The 16,535-nt window shown below is 45.8% G+C and overlaps 1 protein-coding gene across 1 annotated transcript in view; it reads left to right on the top strand.

The window, feature by feature from the left end:
• itfg1 (integrin alpha FG-GAP repeat containing 1) overlaps positions 1-16,535 on the top strand; it is a 145,654-nt gene that overhangs the window by 123,637 nt on the left and 5,482 nt on the right. The window contains exon 15 of the mRNA XM_030377192.1: positions 5,478-5,602. Within this exon, the coding sequence (XP_030233052.1) occupies positions 5,478-5,602 (125 nt within the window). The remainder of the gene's footprint in view (positions 1-5,477; positions 5,603-16,535) is intronic.

Genomic DNA, 16,535 nt, shown 5'->3' with positions numbered 1-16,535 from the left:
GGGTCCGGGTCCTTACCCTCCCTCTCTGTCTTCATTCAAATTCACATTTTATTTAGTGTATATGTGTGTGTCTCCTCTCTCTCTGCGGGCTGGGAGTTCACAACTAGACTGTGTATAGTGTTAATAACTCTCCTCTCCAGAGGACAAGCTCAGCCAGTCCGCCCACCAGGCCCTCCAGCTATAGACTCTAGATATATATATATATATATATATATATATATATATATATATATATATATATATATATATATATATATATATCCATTGAGGAGAGGGAGGAAGATCCTCCCTAACATTGTTGAGAATAAAAAATGTAGATTGCCCAGACTATTGTAATGAATTAATGCCCTTAAATATGACTATTTTGTTGCCTTTGAATATATAATGTTTGTTTCCCTGGGTAAAGGGACATTAGCACCCCCTATCGCCTATTGACAATTACTTCAGGGAGGAACGTCCTCCCTCCACCGCCGTTCACTCCCATTCATTTTCCCGAAAGTACTGGCGGCCGGTGGATATCATGGGTTTCAATGGGAGAGAGGAGGAAAATCCTCCTCTCAGTGGGTGGGACCTTAAGGGGTCTGATTCGCGCACAAATCTATCCGTCTGCGCTATGAACCAATAAACAGGATCCCTGGATGTTGAGCAGTGTTGCCAGATTGGTCCGATTTCCCACCCAATTGGGTTACTTTTAACTATGTTAGGCTGGAAAGATTATCATTGGGCGGGAAATCTGCCCAATCTGGCAACGCTGTCGATAGCAAACCCGGTCTGCATTGCCACGGTGCTCAGTCTGAGAGACGCAGAGCAAGTGAAATCTGCGATAGCGAGATCCTAAATGCACAATGGAAACATTGGAAACGGAGGACATTGTTAACGTCTTATTACAAAAAGCATTCCATTCATTCAGTTACAGTGCTAAGTTAGCGACCAAAGAAAGAGGTAGACCACTTCCCAAAATCAAGGTCACCAGAAGTAATGGCAACGTCAGTGTTGTGAGTGCTACATGGTTTGCTAGGTACGCATGACTTGCTGGTAGCATTACAAGCAATTGTAACTGAAAATAAACATAGCTAAATAACTTCAGTCAGTGAGGGCAAAAATAGGCCCAATGATAGGCCCAGATTTTTTGATTTACTTTTACAAATCAATAGTAGGACTGATTTGACTAATATGCTTTGCATCCTTTCCTTCTCAAATTACAGTGATGCCACTGGTGGCTTTGTATACATTTTGTTCACATAACTCCCTCCCTGCTATTTTGTAGTTCACCAAAACACCCTGAAACAACTTGAGTCTCACATTCTTATGCCACCATACACCAACAGTGCAAGCAGGCCAATGGCAACCAAGCGCGCAGTCCTTCCTCCCTCACTTTAAAAACCACCAGCCGCCACTGATATATATATATATATATATATATATATATATATATATGTATGTATGTATGTATGTATGTATGTATGTATGTATGTATGTATGTGTATATATATATATATATATGTATATATATATATGTATATATATATATATATGTATATATATTAGGGATGGGCGTGAGGAATCGATTACTCGAGTACTCCTCGTTACAAATGAACTCGGTTGGTGGACAGGCAAACTCGAGTTTGCATATACACACACAAACAAAGTTTTCTGAAGCAAATTACAATTTTCTGTCGGCGCCACTAACGCATGACGTGGGCACAAAGAAAATTAAATGCATCCATTTCCATGGCGCGTTCCGTGCCGTGTGCAGGCACGCCAGAATTCAAAATGTTAAGAGATGGCGGTTAAAGCAAACCGCAGCGAATAATTGAAATAGGAGATCATAAGGTGAAATGTAAAATATGCCAAGCGAAACCAGAAAGTACTATGCGGCAATTTATGCTCCTGAAACACAACGGTGAGTTCGGGAAAGCAGACCCGCAGCAACGGTGAAAGTGAAAGTGTGTCGGCTATTTTCACCGCCGCAAGACGCAGCTGTAATCCCGGGCGTGTAGAGAAGATCACAACGCTGAGTATTTCCATAGTTTATTTGCTGCCGTTTTATTTGCAGCTTTAAGCATTTATTTGCAATGGTTAGGCTACTTGTTTCGTTTTTTTTAAACTGTTACAGGCCTTGGTTCGACGTGATTTAAATTGTGAGACGCATATTTATTTTTGTAAGGAAAATGTGTTTTGAACGTTTGCAAAAATAAATATTGAATACTCTGATAACTCTTGACTGTTTTGATGGAGAATAAGCATTACATGTTTGGTTGGTAATATTGCCGTTCATCATCAGGCCTATTCCTGCGGCAGATGCGTTGCATTCTAAAAATAGATTTGATTTAACGAGTACTCGATTGATCCTCGAGGAATTCCTTCGATCACTCGAGTTTGGAATTTACTACTCGTGCCCATCCCTAATATATATGTGTAGGGTATATATAGTGTATAACCAGTTTGTGTCTCCTCGCTCTTAGCTGGTCAGCTCAACCAGTCCGCCCTCCTCTCCCTATATGTAGTGTCTATAGTGTGTATGACATAAAATGTCGATAGAAAGGACTTTAAAGAGATGGTCAAAACACTCGATCCGAGGTACGCGTTACCTGCCCGAACACACTTCAGCCAAATTGAGATGCCAAAACTATACGGCAAGGTCTGCAAGCAAGTGGAGAAACAAATCCATACTATTAAACATCAGTGTTTTTCCGAGATGGAAGTGACTTGAGAAAAGGTTTTAAAAAAATGTATGCAGTTTTGCTGCCTTACCAGTATTTTACTCCTTCAGAAGCATATATATCGAAATTAGAAGATAAAACTAACATACCGTGATATAATACCGTTACCGTCAATGCCTCAAATCATGCCATGATATACATTTTAGCCCATACCATGCAGCCCTAATTTGAAGGAACTATCTTTTGTTAAATTCGAGGTAAGTCAAGCTTTTTGGAGCAAAAACAACAGCTATTTGTTTGCTTGATTCAACAAAAGTTAGCTACCGCTTTATGATGTAATATAATTTACAATAATATTGTATTTTTAGGACCGAGTCAACGACGAGTATTGCACGAACGTAGACCTTGCATAAAGTTAGTAAATTCTTTTTTTGTGATCAATTTTTTATTTTATGATTTATACAACAAACAGACATAGAAAACAATTAGGCATATGCACAAATAAGACAACATACTACATTTGACCTAAACACAAATAAGACAACATACACCAATAAGGCATAAACGCAAATAAGACAACATTTGACATTAAACAGTTACACATACACAAATGAGACAACACACACACACACACACACACACACACACACACACACACACACACACACACACACACACAGGTCTTGCCCCCCCACCTAGAGAAAATCAGACATCTGAACAGCTCAGTAGCGTTGTTAAGTCTGAGTCAGAAATCTAGGATAACAGATGTAAAAAAAGTTAGTAAATTCTAACGAAAGGGCTATTTCGAAAAATAATCTGACAAAGGTGTTGTCCTAGGCTAATACACCATCAGCAAATTTCTGTATGATAAAAGGCTACATTTTGCATCCAAGTCTGTCATTTGAAATCTTTGCATTGTATTGTGGGCTACAACCTCCGTAATGAATATTCACGCTAAATCCCGTCCAGGGTAGCTCAGAATTCGAGTAGGTGTATATCACGAAACACCTATCAGTCCTTAGAGCGATGATCTCTCTCCCCCCCCCCCTCTGACACTGTCACCTTTTTTACTCTGAGGAGTTTGCAGGTCTGATTTTCATGCGTTTTACAATCCAAATATAAAGTTTTTCACAAGCCATAACTTTGTTTCCCTGGTAACGCCTTAGGGTTTGACTAATACTTGGAAGAATCATTACCCTCCCGTAAGGTTCTTATGCAACGGAAACGTTGTTCATTCCCCCAGTAAATAGTCCGCTCAGCTATGAGCTAGAGAGCTAACGTTATGCATTGTTCATATTTATAATTCGAAATTCGTCCCAGCCTTTATACCACAGATACTCTAGGGCAGGGGTTTTCAAAGTGTGAGAGAGTGAGCCCCCCCTCAGAAAAAAAAATTTCAGCTGAGCCCCCCCCCCCCCCCCCCCCCACAATTTTTTTTTTCTAAATACCTGTGTTTTGAACGCTATTTTAATTATTTTACACATTTTAAACATCTCTGATCATAATTTTAAAACATTTGAAGCATATTTTTGAAACATTTGAAACATATTTTTTAATCATTACAACATCTTTGTGCGTTTTTAAACACATTTCTTAACACAATTTAACAACTTTATCTAAGCATGTTTTAGCTTAACCTTTTTTAAATACATTTGAACATCTTAATCTGTGTAAACTGCCAGTCGAATCAGATCTGCATTTTCAGTCCAGAGATTAGACTAATCGGCGGGGTTTGTTTACCGGCGTTGCTATGGTGACCTAAATTATTATAAGCAACTGAAAACGATGCCGGTAAGAAACTAAAACTGTGATTCTGAAAAAAGTATAAATGCTATCAAAATTCCGTTTTGTAGTATTGAAGATACAAGTGTGTAGATTTGTTTAATGGTTTGAACGATGGTAAACGGTTGAAAAAGGAATGAGTTACGATGTCTAGAAGTAGGTGTATCAGAATGGGCTGACGTCTTCAATGAAAACATCTGAAAACGAAGCGGTATGAAACTAAAACTGTGATTCTGAAGAATTTTTAAATGATATCGAAATTCTGTTTCGATATTATTGAAGATACAAGTGTGAAGATATGTTAAATGGTTTGCACGACTATAAACGGTTGAAAATTGATTCAGTTATGTGTTACTTCAACAGTTGAAGTACGACTGATGATTTGAATCATCGACTTTCAGGGTTTTTTCGGGTTTATTTTTTTCTCACGTCGCGCCCCCCCTGAAGAACTCTGACGCCCCCCAACGCTGGGCCGTTATCAGGGCCCAGCGCTCTGCAGCGCTCAGAGACATCTGAGTGATTACTTTTTAATTCATTTTTCACAATTTACCAGCTCTCGTTTTGAAGACCGAATCACCGAGCTATTCATTTCAATGGGAATCGCGACCGTCTATACTTTCAACATAAAGTGTACATTTTTATAATTTGAAATTCGTCCTAGGCTATATATAACCACAGCATATAACCACATTTTCTGATTACAGTTTAAGGCTTTTTTCACAATTTACCAGGTTTCGTTTGGAAGGCTGAACAGACAATTTGACTGGTACTACTTAGCAGGTGTCAGGGGTTAATGCACACCCTTCACCCAATCAGAATCGAGTATTCCCCCAGACCATGGTATAAATATATATATGTAGTTTATATAATGTATATAGTGTATAACCAGTGTGTGTCTCCTCTCTACACCGCTGCCAGCTCAGCCAGTCCGCCCACCTCTCCCTATATGTAGTGTCTATAGTGTATAGTATATCTATGTAGTGTATATAGAGTATATATAGTGTGTAACCAGTGTGTGTCTCCTCTCTACAGCGGGCCAGCTCAGCCAGTCCGCCCACCTCTCCCTCCAGCTGCCGTACATTGTTCTGGGTCTCGGCCGCAGCGCCAACTTCCTGGACCACCTCTACGTCGGCATCCCCCGCCCCCCCGGAGAGACGGTGAGCACAAAGCCACGCTGCAAGACGTGTGTGTGTGTGTGTGTGTGTGTGTGTGTGTGTGTGTGTGTGTGTGTGTGTGTGTGTGTGTGTGTGTGTGTGTGTGTGTGTGTGTGTGTGTGTGTGCAAGAGGTTAGGGATAGTAGACTGGAAAGAGAGAGGGGTTAGTGGACTGGAAAGAGAGAGGGGTTAGTAGACTAGAGAGAGAGAGAGGAGTTAGTAGACTAGAGAAAGGGAGGAGTTAGTAGATTAGAGAGAGAGAGAGGAGTTGGTAGACTAGAGAGAGAGAGGAGTTGGTAGACTAGAGAGAGAGAGGAGTTAGTAGGGTTAGTAGCTCTCTTCACCGTGATGGAGGTTATCTCTACTCTAGTGATGGAGGTTATCTCTACTCTAGTGATGGAGGTTATCTCTACTCTTTTTCCCTCCATCTTTCCTGCTTCCTTCCTCCTTCATGCCTACATATTTACACACACACACACACACACACACACACACACACACACACACACACACACACACACACACACACACACACACACACACACATTTTAAGATCTTTCCTTTTGAATGAAGAGAGACAAAGGAATGTATCTCTCTCCCTCTCTTTCTCTTGTTCTCTCCCTGTATATTTTTCTACTCCACATCTCTCACCCAGTAGGTTCCCTTCTGGCGCCTCAAAATGGTTTTGTGCTTCACTAATAAGCTCCCATCTGTGTGTGTCTCTCTCTCTCTCTCTCTCTCTCTCTCTCTGCTACTTGAGGTTTTTGCTTTGTCTTTGAAGCACTTTGCTGCTGTCAAATCAGTGGGCCTCTCATCCTCTCATTGGTCTGTGGCTGCAGGCGGCCGTTATCAGGTCCTCTCATTGGGCGGCTGGCTGCAGGCGGCCGTTATCAGGTCCTCTCATTGGGCGGCTGGCTGCAGGCGGCCGTTATCAGGTCCTCTCATTGGGCGGCTGGCTGCTGGCGGCCGTTATCAGGTCCTCTCATTGGGCGGCTGGCTGCAGGCGGCCGTTATCAGGTCCTCTCATTGGGCGGCTGGCTGCAGGCGGCCGTTATCAGGTTCTCTCATTGGGCGGCTGGCTGCAGGCGGCCGTTATCAGGGCCCAGCGCTCTGCAGCGCTCAGAGACAGCTGGCGTCAGTCACAGAGAGAAAATAAACATTCCTTGAACGAGTCGCTCTTTGGTTGTTGGCGAATATCGGGGAGATCTCTCTAAATTATGGAATTGTGGTATAACACATTAGTGCTATAAAGGAAGCCATGTTTTCCTTTCTAAACTGTGAAGTGTGTGCATGTATATGTGTGTACGTGCGCGTTTGTGTGTGTGTAAATAACTTGTTATTGAAGCTATCCTGCCCCAGGTGACACCAAACGTTATCTGAGTCTAGAATGGATTCCAAAGCAGGAAGAGAGAACTATGCAACCTAGATGTGCTATACTACATATATACTATTCTTTATACCATGGTCTGGGGGAATACTCGATTCTGATTGGCTGCAGGGTGTGCATTAACCCCTGATATACGGACACCTGCTAAGTATTTTTAGTCAAATTGTCTGTCCAGCGTATATAGAGTATATATAGTGTTAAAAATGCATTCAACTGTAATCAGAAAACGCGGTTAACATAACATGGTCATAAAAGATCCATAACATGGTAATCATAGTTCCATAACATGGTAATCTAAGAATCCATAGCATGGTAATCTATAGATCCATAACATAGTAATCATAGATCCATAATACAGTTATCATAGATCCATAACATGGTCATCTATAGATCCATAACATGGTGATCATAGATTCATAAAATGGTAATCATAGATCCATAACATGGTAATCATCCATAACATGGTAATCATAATCCATAACATGGTAATCATAATCCATAACATGGTAATCTATACATACATAACATGGTCATCATAGATCCATTACATGGTCATCATAGATCCATAACATGGTAATCTATAGGTCCATACCAGTAATCTATAGATCCATAACATGGTAATCATAGATCCATAACACAGTTATCATAGATCCATAACATGGTGATCATAGATTCATACAATGGTAATCATAGATCCATAACATGGTAATCATCCATAACATGGTAATCATAGATCTGTAACATGGTAATCATAGATCCATAACATGGTCATCCAGTGTTTCCCCTAGAATTTTTTTAGGCCCGGTGGTAAGAGCTGATAGTGTGATTTGTTATACATTTTTCACGGGATGCCAGAGTATTTGTTGGTTATTTCCATATAAAACACTTGCTTAGCCATCACAAGTTGGTTAAGTTATGGACATATAAAGAACGAGGCTAGTGTTTTGCGGGGGCGGTAAAAATGTCCATGGTAACGGCGGGCTGAACCAATCAGACGTTGCATTTACGCGATCGGTTCGTGGTATAGTTCTTCTGCCGGAGAATAAATGTACTCTCGTTTGGCACCGTGTTTAGGAAGAACCTTGAAATACCTTTTTGTCCTTCATCCCTTTTAAGTTTTTTTGGTGGTGCCATGCTAATGATGATATAACTTAATGCTGCCGCATTATTATTATTTATTTTTTTCATTTTTTTTTTTTTTTTGGCCGGTTGTTGGCCTGGCGGGGGCGCTCGTTGGCCTGGCGGCCCGCCAGGCCTGAACAATGGTAGGGGAAACACTGGTCATCTATAGATGCATAACGTGGTAATCTATAGATCCATAACATGGTCATCTATAGATCCATAACATCTCATCTCATCTCATCGTCCGCATCGTCAGCTTATCCGGGGTCGGGTCACGGGGGGAGCAGCTCAAGCAGGGGGGCCCAGACTTCCCTTTCCCGGGCCACATTGACCAGCTCTGACGGGGGGATCCCGAGGCGTTCCCAGGCCAGTGTTGAGATATAATCTCTCCACCTAGTCCTGGGTCTTCCCCGAGGTCTCCTCCCCACTGGACGTGCCTGAAACAACCCCCAAGGGAGGCGCCCAGTGGGCATCCTTGCCAGATGCCCGAACCACCTCAGCTGACTCCTTTCTAAGTAAAGGAGCAGCGGCTCTAATCCGAGTTCCTCGCGGATGGCTGAGCTTCTCACCCTATCCCTAAGGGAGACGCCAGCCACCCTTCTGAGAAAACTCATCTCGGCCGCTTGTACCCGCGATCTCGTCCTTTCGGTCAACACCCAACCCTCAATAACCATAGGTGAGGATAGGAACGAATATCGACCGGTAGATCGAGAGCTTTGCCTTGCGGCTCAGCTCTCTTTTCGTAACAACAGTGCGGTAAAGCGAACGCAATACCGCCCCCGCTGCTCCGATTCTCCGGCCAATCTCACGCTCCATAGTACCCTCATTCGCGAACAAGACCCCGAGGTACTTAAACTCCTTCACTTGGGCTAAGGACTCATTTCCTACCCGGAGTAAGCAATCCACCGGTTTCCTGCTAAGAGTCATGGCCTCAGATTTAGCGGTGCTGATCCTAATCCCAGCCGCTTCACACTCAGCCACCAGCCGATCCAGTGAGTGCTGAAGGTCACAGGCCGATGATCCAATGAGGACCACATCATCTGCAAAAAGCAGTGACGAGATCCTCAGACCACCGAACTGCAACCCCTCCCCACCACGACTACGCCTCGATATCTAAATGTAAATGTAAATGGACTGCATTTATATAGCGCTTTTCTAACCATTGGCCACTCAAAGCGCTTTACAATATTGCCTCACATTCACCATTCACGCACACATTCACGCACCGACGGCGGAGTCAACCATGCAAGGCGACAGCCAGCTCGTCGGGAGCTAACAGTCAGGGTTAGGTGCCTTGCTCAAGGACACCTCGACACTCAGCTAGGAGGAGCCGGGGATCGAACCAACAACCTTCAGGTTACCAGCCAACCCGCTCTACCTCCTGAGCTACTGCCGCCCTATCCTGTCCATGTATATCACAAACAGGATTGGTGACAAGGCGCAGCCCTGGCGGAGACCAGCACCCACTGAGAACGAAACTGACTGGCTGCCGAGGATGCGAACACAGCTCTCGCTTTGGGAGTACAGAGATTGGATGGCCCTGAGGAGAGACCCCCTTACCCCATACTCCCGCAGCACCTCCCACAGTTTCTCCCGGGGGACCCGGTCATACGCCTTCTCCAGATCCACAAAACACATGTAGACCGGATGGGCATACTCCCAGGCCCCCTACAGGATCCTTGCGAGAGTGAAGAGCTGGTCCGTAGTTCCACGTCCGGGGCGAAAACCGCATTGTTCCTATTCAATCTGAGGTTCGACGATCGGCCGAACCCTCCTTTCCAGCACCTTGGAGTAGACTTTACCAGGGAGGCTGAGAAGTGTGATACCCCGGTAATTGGCACACACTCTCTGGTCCCCCTTTTTGAACAAGGGAACCACCAACCCGGTTTGCCACTCCTTTGGCACTGTACCCGACTCCAACGCGATGTTGAATAGGCGTGTCAACCACGACAGCCACTCAACACCCAGAGCCTTTAGCATTTCTGGCTGGATCTCATCAATCCCTGGGGCTTTGCCACTGCGGAGATGTTTGACTACCTCAGTGACCTCCACCAGGGAAATTGACAACGAAACACCATCAACCTCGAGCTCTGCCTCCAACATAGAGGGCGTGTTATTCGGATTCAGGAGTTCCTCAAAGTGTTCCTTCCAACGTCCGACAACCTCCTCAGTTGAGGTCAACAGAGTCCCATCCTTACTGTACACAGCTTGGATGGTTCCCTGTTTCCCCCTCCTGAGGTGCCGGATAGTCTTCCAGAAACACTTTGGTGCGGACCGAAAGTACTTCTCCATGGCCTCTCCGAACTTCTCCCACACCCGCTGCTTAGCCTCCGACACGGCAGCAGCTGCAGCCCTTCGAGCCTGTCGTTACCCTGCAACCGAGTCAGGAGACCCCCAGGATATCATATCCCGGAAGGCCTCCATCTTCAATCGGACGGCTTCCCTGACCACCGGTATCCATAACATGTTAATTATAGATCCATAACATCGTAATCATAAATCCATAACATGATAATCTATGGATCCATAGCATGGTCATCTATCTATCCATAACATGGTTATCATAGATCCATAACATGGTAATTAATTTATCCATAACATGGTAATCATAGATCCATAACATGGTAATCATAGATCCATAACATGGTGATCATAGATCCATAACTGGGATGTTTTCCATGCCGCAGGTGACCTGAACGACGTCACCGAAGCAGTGACGTCATACGTCAATTACTGCGTTGACCTGTGCATTCCACTCAAAAAGCCAAACAATACAATAATAATAAACCGTGGTTTAACAAGGACATTAAGATAATAAGAAAGGAGAAAAATACAGCACATTTGACAGGAGATAAAGAACAATATATGGCTGCCAAATACAAACTGAGATCTGCAATAAGAAGAGCCAAATCCAACTATGCCACTAAATTAGAAGAACAAATCTCTAATAGTGACACCCGCTCTATCTGGAAAAAATTACAAAACATGACAAAATACAAAAAGAAACCCGCCCCCACACCTGACAGCGACAATCAGCTTCCAGATTCACTTAACACTTTCTATGGGAGGTTTGAGCAGGCACCGGTTCCACCACCATCTCTCCCAGACCCCCCCCCCCCCCCCCTTTCACCATCTACGAGGAGGAGGTAAGGAGCACCTTCAAGGGACTTAAGAGGAATAAAGCCCCTGGCCCAGATAACATTAGCCCCTCCGTTCTCCACCACTGTGCTGCGGAGCTGGCTGGGGTTTTTACCAACATCTTCAACTCCTCCCTCTGCCAAAGCTCAGTACCCAACTGCTTCAAAGAATCCATCATCATCCCAGTTCCCAAAACCAAGACCATCTCCTGCCTCAATGACTACAGACCCATTGCCTTGACATCAGCAGTTATGAAATCATTTGAGCGCATCATACTAAATCACCTGAAATCTGTCACCACCCCCCTCATGGACCCATATCAATTTGCATACAGAGCCAACAGGTCAGTTGAAGACACCGTCATCTTAGCAACTCATCACATTCTGAACCACCTGGAGTCCGCCAACACATAAGCCCGCATCCTGTTCATTGATTTCAGCTCTGCATTCAACACAATAAACCCGGCCAAACTATTCAATACATTACTGGACATGAACATCGACCCATGTATCTGTCACTGGATTCAAAGCTTTCTCCGGAACAGGCAACAAAAGGTGAAGATCAAAAATACCACATCCTCCCCTCTCTTCCTCAGTACAGGCACACCCCAAGGCTGTGTTCTCTCACCCTGGCTATTCTCCCTTTACACAAACAAGCTCACAGCCTAGCGCCGGCTTCTCTACCGCTGTTAGCCTAGCGCCGGCTTCTCCACCGCTGTTAGCCTAGCGCCGGCTTCTCTACCGTTGTTAGCCTAGCGCCGGCTTCTCTACCGCTGTTAGCCTAGCGCCGGCTTCTCCACTGCTGTTGGCCTAGCGCCGGCTTCTCTGCCGCTGTTGGCCTGGCGCCGGCTTCTCTACCGCTGTTAGCCTAGCGCCGGCTTCTCTACCGCTGTTAGCCTAGCGCCGGCTTCTCTACCGCTGTTAGCCTCTCTACTATCACGTTCACATTCAGGAAGACTGCTGTTGCTTTGAGCTACCGCTGCCACACACATCAACCTCATCTACCGAGAGGGCTGTTTAGGTGGCTAGGCTAACTACCGTCCTAGCTGCCCTTCCGGTAGTGCTCTCCACAACGAGCATGCCTTCTGACTTCTCCAAAGACGAGCTTCTCATCGGGAAAATCAAAGCCCTCACAACTAACACGGAGACCAAAATTCTCCTTGACGCCTACCAACCAACAAAGTCCCTGGAGCACAATGTGGACTTCCTTGGTGGTTCTAGCTCATTCCTGCTTAAACACCTATTGTCTGCCGTCAAGCTGCTCCAATCCATGGACAATGTCTACCCAGCGCTGGCAACACGGATATCTGCGATCAAAAGCTCCAGCCGCACAACCAAGATGGCTGCTGCTATGGCCATAGTGCGATTCATCAAGGACGCACGTGACATCCCATGCAACAAGTGCAAAGAAGACTACTGTCCCTACAGCGCTGCTAACTCTTCCTCCAGCGAGGTAACATGCTACATGTGCCGCAGACCTGGTCATCAAGAATGCTACACAGACGCCCAGCTGGATGAAGAAGCTGGTGTAGTTTATCTATGCAGCGTGTGCCTCTCGGGTAAAAATCCTCCGCCTCCAGACCACCAGGAACCAGTGAGAGAAACCAGCCCGGAAACAATCCCAGAGGACACCACCCCGGATGCCATGTGGGAGGAAACCGCACCGGAAGCCAAACCGGTGGAAACCAAGCCGGAAACCAAGCCGGAAACCAAGCCGGAGGGAATCAACCCCCCAGCTCAAAAACATCAGCACTCTGCCCGCATCTCTGAAAATATTACCAAAGAGAAGAAGCCCCACAAAGACAGTGAATACAACCGGTCCAAGACGGTTTGTCCGAGTCTTCTCAAGCAAGAGTGCCCTCACGGTATCACAGGTCTCACCGGTGGCGCATGCGAGCACTACCACCCCACCTGGTGTAAAAGATACACGAGAAATGGCCCCGATGGCAGCAGGGGTTGTAAGAGTGGAGATAACTGCCGTTTCTTCCACCCGACACTTTGTCAGAATGGCCTCGTTACAATGATGTGCTTCAACAAGAACTGTAAGCTCATCCACATCCGCGGTGTAAAGCGCCTTCAAGATGTGAAAGTACCCAAAAAGACCCAGCCCACTGACAAAAATACAAATCCTCCTAAAAAGAAGGCTACATCATCACCTGCTCGACAATCCAAGCGTAGCAGTAACGAAACCTTGCCTCCAAACAGGACGCCAGCTATCAACTACCCCCCGTCCTCGAAACCAATGAACAATGAGGATTTTCTGAAGCACCTTGCTCAGATGAAAGCAGACTTGACCAAGGAGGTGACAAAGAATCTGTCTGCGCTGATCCAATCTTCCCTTCAATCGATGATGGTCCAGCAACAGCTGCAAGTCGAACCAAACCGACAGATGTATCCCCCTCCTCCAGTGCAGTTCTACCCTCTACCCGAGGTCCATCATCCCACCCACAGCCTACCGACCCAATCGTTCACAGGCTATCCTCTACAGATCCCACCGCAGTTCCGGCAATATCAAGCTCCCAAGGGAATGTAGGAGGAGCTCTCCCTCTTCCCATAACATCCAGTTTCCTACTGAATGTTCAGGGAATGAACCCGGGGATCAAAAACCAGCGATGGAAGATCAAATCTATCCAAGAGGAAATAAATTCCAGCCCACTGCACACTCCCTTCTTCATCCTCACGGAGACCCATCTGAAGCCCCATCATCTCGAAGCCGAGACCTGTATCCCAGGAGACATTGCCCTGCGGGCAGACCGTGACAAGCATGCCCAAGGTGGAGTAGCCATTTACCTTCACCAGGCGATCCCCGCTGACACGGTTAAAGTGTTCTCCAACTCTTTCTGTGAAGTTGAGCTAGTCTATAATGCAGACAGCAACTTCATCCTTGCCGGAGTATATCGCCCACCATCGGCACCCTTCGATAAGTTTGACGAATGTCTGTGCATCATTCAAGAATTTATCGACACCGTAGTAGGTACGCCCGAGCTACATATCACCGGTGACTTTAACCTACCGTTCATTGACTGGTCTACAAGATCTACAAAGCCCGGGACCAACATTACATCTTCTGACAGGAGCTCGGAGCTAGCTCTCCTGGAGTTCATGTCCTCAAACTTTCTGGAGCACATAGTTAATGAACCTACCCGGAATGACCTGAATATCCTCGACCTTATCCTCTCCAACAACACGGATCTGATCCACAGTGTATTGGTCTCCAAGACAGAGAAATCGGATCATGATATTGTGTGCTGCACCCTTCTTCATCCTCAGTTCCTGCTGAATCAAGTGGCAACACCCCAGTTCACCCCTTCATCAGAACTCGATGACATAAACTTCAACTCTGCTGACTGGGAAGCAATCAACAGGGATCTATTATCTGCGGATTGGTCTACAGTCATCAACCCATCGACACATCAAGAAGATGCTTGGGACCTGTTTGAAAGCATCATCGTGGATGTGTGTAAGAAGCACAACCCCTCACACAGCCACAATCGCCAAGTCTCTGTATCATCAAAGATTCCGAAATCAAGAAGAGCTCTACTCCGGAAAAAGAAGCGACTCAACACCAGGATTAACTGCATCAAGTACAAGTCCAAGGGCCCTTCTCCTCCTCGCAACAGTACCAAACTCTGCAAGCTCAATGACGAGCGGGCTGCCATTGAGCTGCTTATGAAAAAAGACATCAAGCAGCAGCGCCACAAAGACGAGCTCATTGCACTGAGTAAGATCAAGACTAACCCTAAAGCTTTCTACTCTTTTGCAAAAAAATTCAAAACACCAGTCTCGTCGGTTGGACCTCTACTGGATAGCGACAACCAGCTCCAGTCCGACCCTGTCAGGATGGGCAGCATCCTACAAGAGCAATACGCCAGGGCATTCAGCAACCCTGACAAAGCTAACCTTACTGAGGTACGTGTATCGAAGCTTGTTGCACAGTCACAGTCAATAACTGATCTTGTTTTCGACGAACAAGACGTCCTGGGTGCAATCAAAGCAATAGACCGATACTCGGCTGTTGGTCCAGATAAGTTCCCTGCCATCATCCTCAAGGAATGTGGACTTGTCCTTGCGCCAGTGGTCACACAGCTCTGGAGAGCATCCCTGGACTCCGGCGACATAGCCGCTAAGTTCAAGAGCCAGAGTGTAATCCCACTATTCAAGAAGGGAAATAGATCGATTGCTGCCAATTACCGACCGGTCTCTCAGACTTCTCATCTTATCAAGATGTTCGAGCGAGTCTTCCGAGCTAAACTGGACGACTACATCGAGGCCCAAAATATCATCAACGACGACCAGCATGGCTTCCGGACTGGAAGAAGCTGCTTGACTCAATTTCTCCACCATGTGGAAGACATATTGAATGATCTGAATGCCGACGTGAACGCGGACATCCTATATCTGGATTTCAGCAAAGCCTTCGACAAGGTTGATCATGCTATCTTGCTGAAGAAACTCAACCTTTATGGAATCCAGGGTAAAGTGCATCGTTGGCTCTCAAACTTTCTCAGCGGTAGAACTCAGCATGTGGTGATTGATGGTGTGAGATCTAACGTCATCAGAGTGCTGAGTGGTGTCCCGCAGGGCACAGTGCTGGGCCCACTCCTCTTTATCTTGTATATAAACGATCTGTTCTCTGTCGTTAAGCACAGCAAAATAAAGGTATTCGCTGATGACTCAAAGCTCCACAAGAGCATCGGCTCCCCTACAGACTGCAAGCTGCTCCAGGAGGAATTGCACGCAGTTGTACGATGGGCAACTATCAACAACATGGAGCTAAATGAGTCCAAGTTCCAGCTCCTACAGCACGGGAAGAATCAAGAACTACAGAAGCCGTACAAGCTATCAACAGGACTGGTAATCAACTCAGACGATGTCGTCAAAGATCTCGGAGTCTTCATTGACAAAGATCTCCGTTGGCGGAAACACATCACCAAAAAAACAGCCGAAGCTGCACGAAAAGCCGTCTGGGTTCTGAGGACGTTCTCAATCAGGGACAAAAGCACGATGCTACTGCTCTTCAATACCTATGTTCGCTCCATCGTAGAGTATTGCTGTGCTCTCTGGTCACCACATCTGCAGTGCGACGTTATCTTGATTGAGTCGATCCAGCGCTCTTTCACTGCAAAGATAGCGGGTTGCTCGAATCTCAGCTACTGGGACCGCCTCAAGCGTCTTAAACTCTACTCGCTACAACGTCGCCGTGAAAGATGCATGGTCACCATAAAAAATCTTCCATGGTGCCATCCCCAACAGCGTCAACCTGTTGTTCAAACACTCGGAGAGGCGAGGA

Source organism: Gadus morhua, chromosome 14 (assembly GCF_902167405.1).
Source record: "Gadus morhua chromosome 14, gadMor3.0, whole genome shotgun sequence".
Lineage (NCBI taxonomy): Eukaryota > Metazoa > Chordata > Actinopteri > Gadiformes > Gadidae > Gadus > Gadus morhua.
The sequence above is the reverse complement of the archived record's forward strand: the minus strand, read 5'-3'. Positions and strand labels throughout refer to the sequence as shown.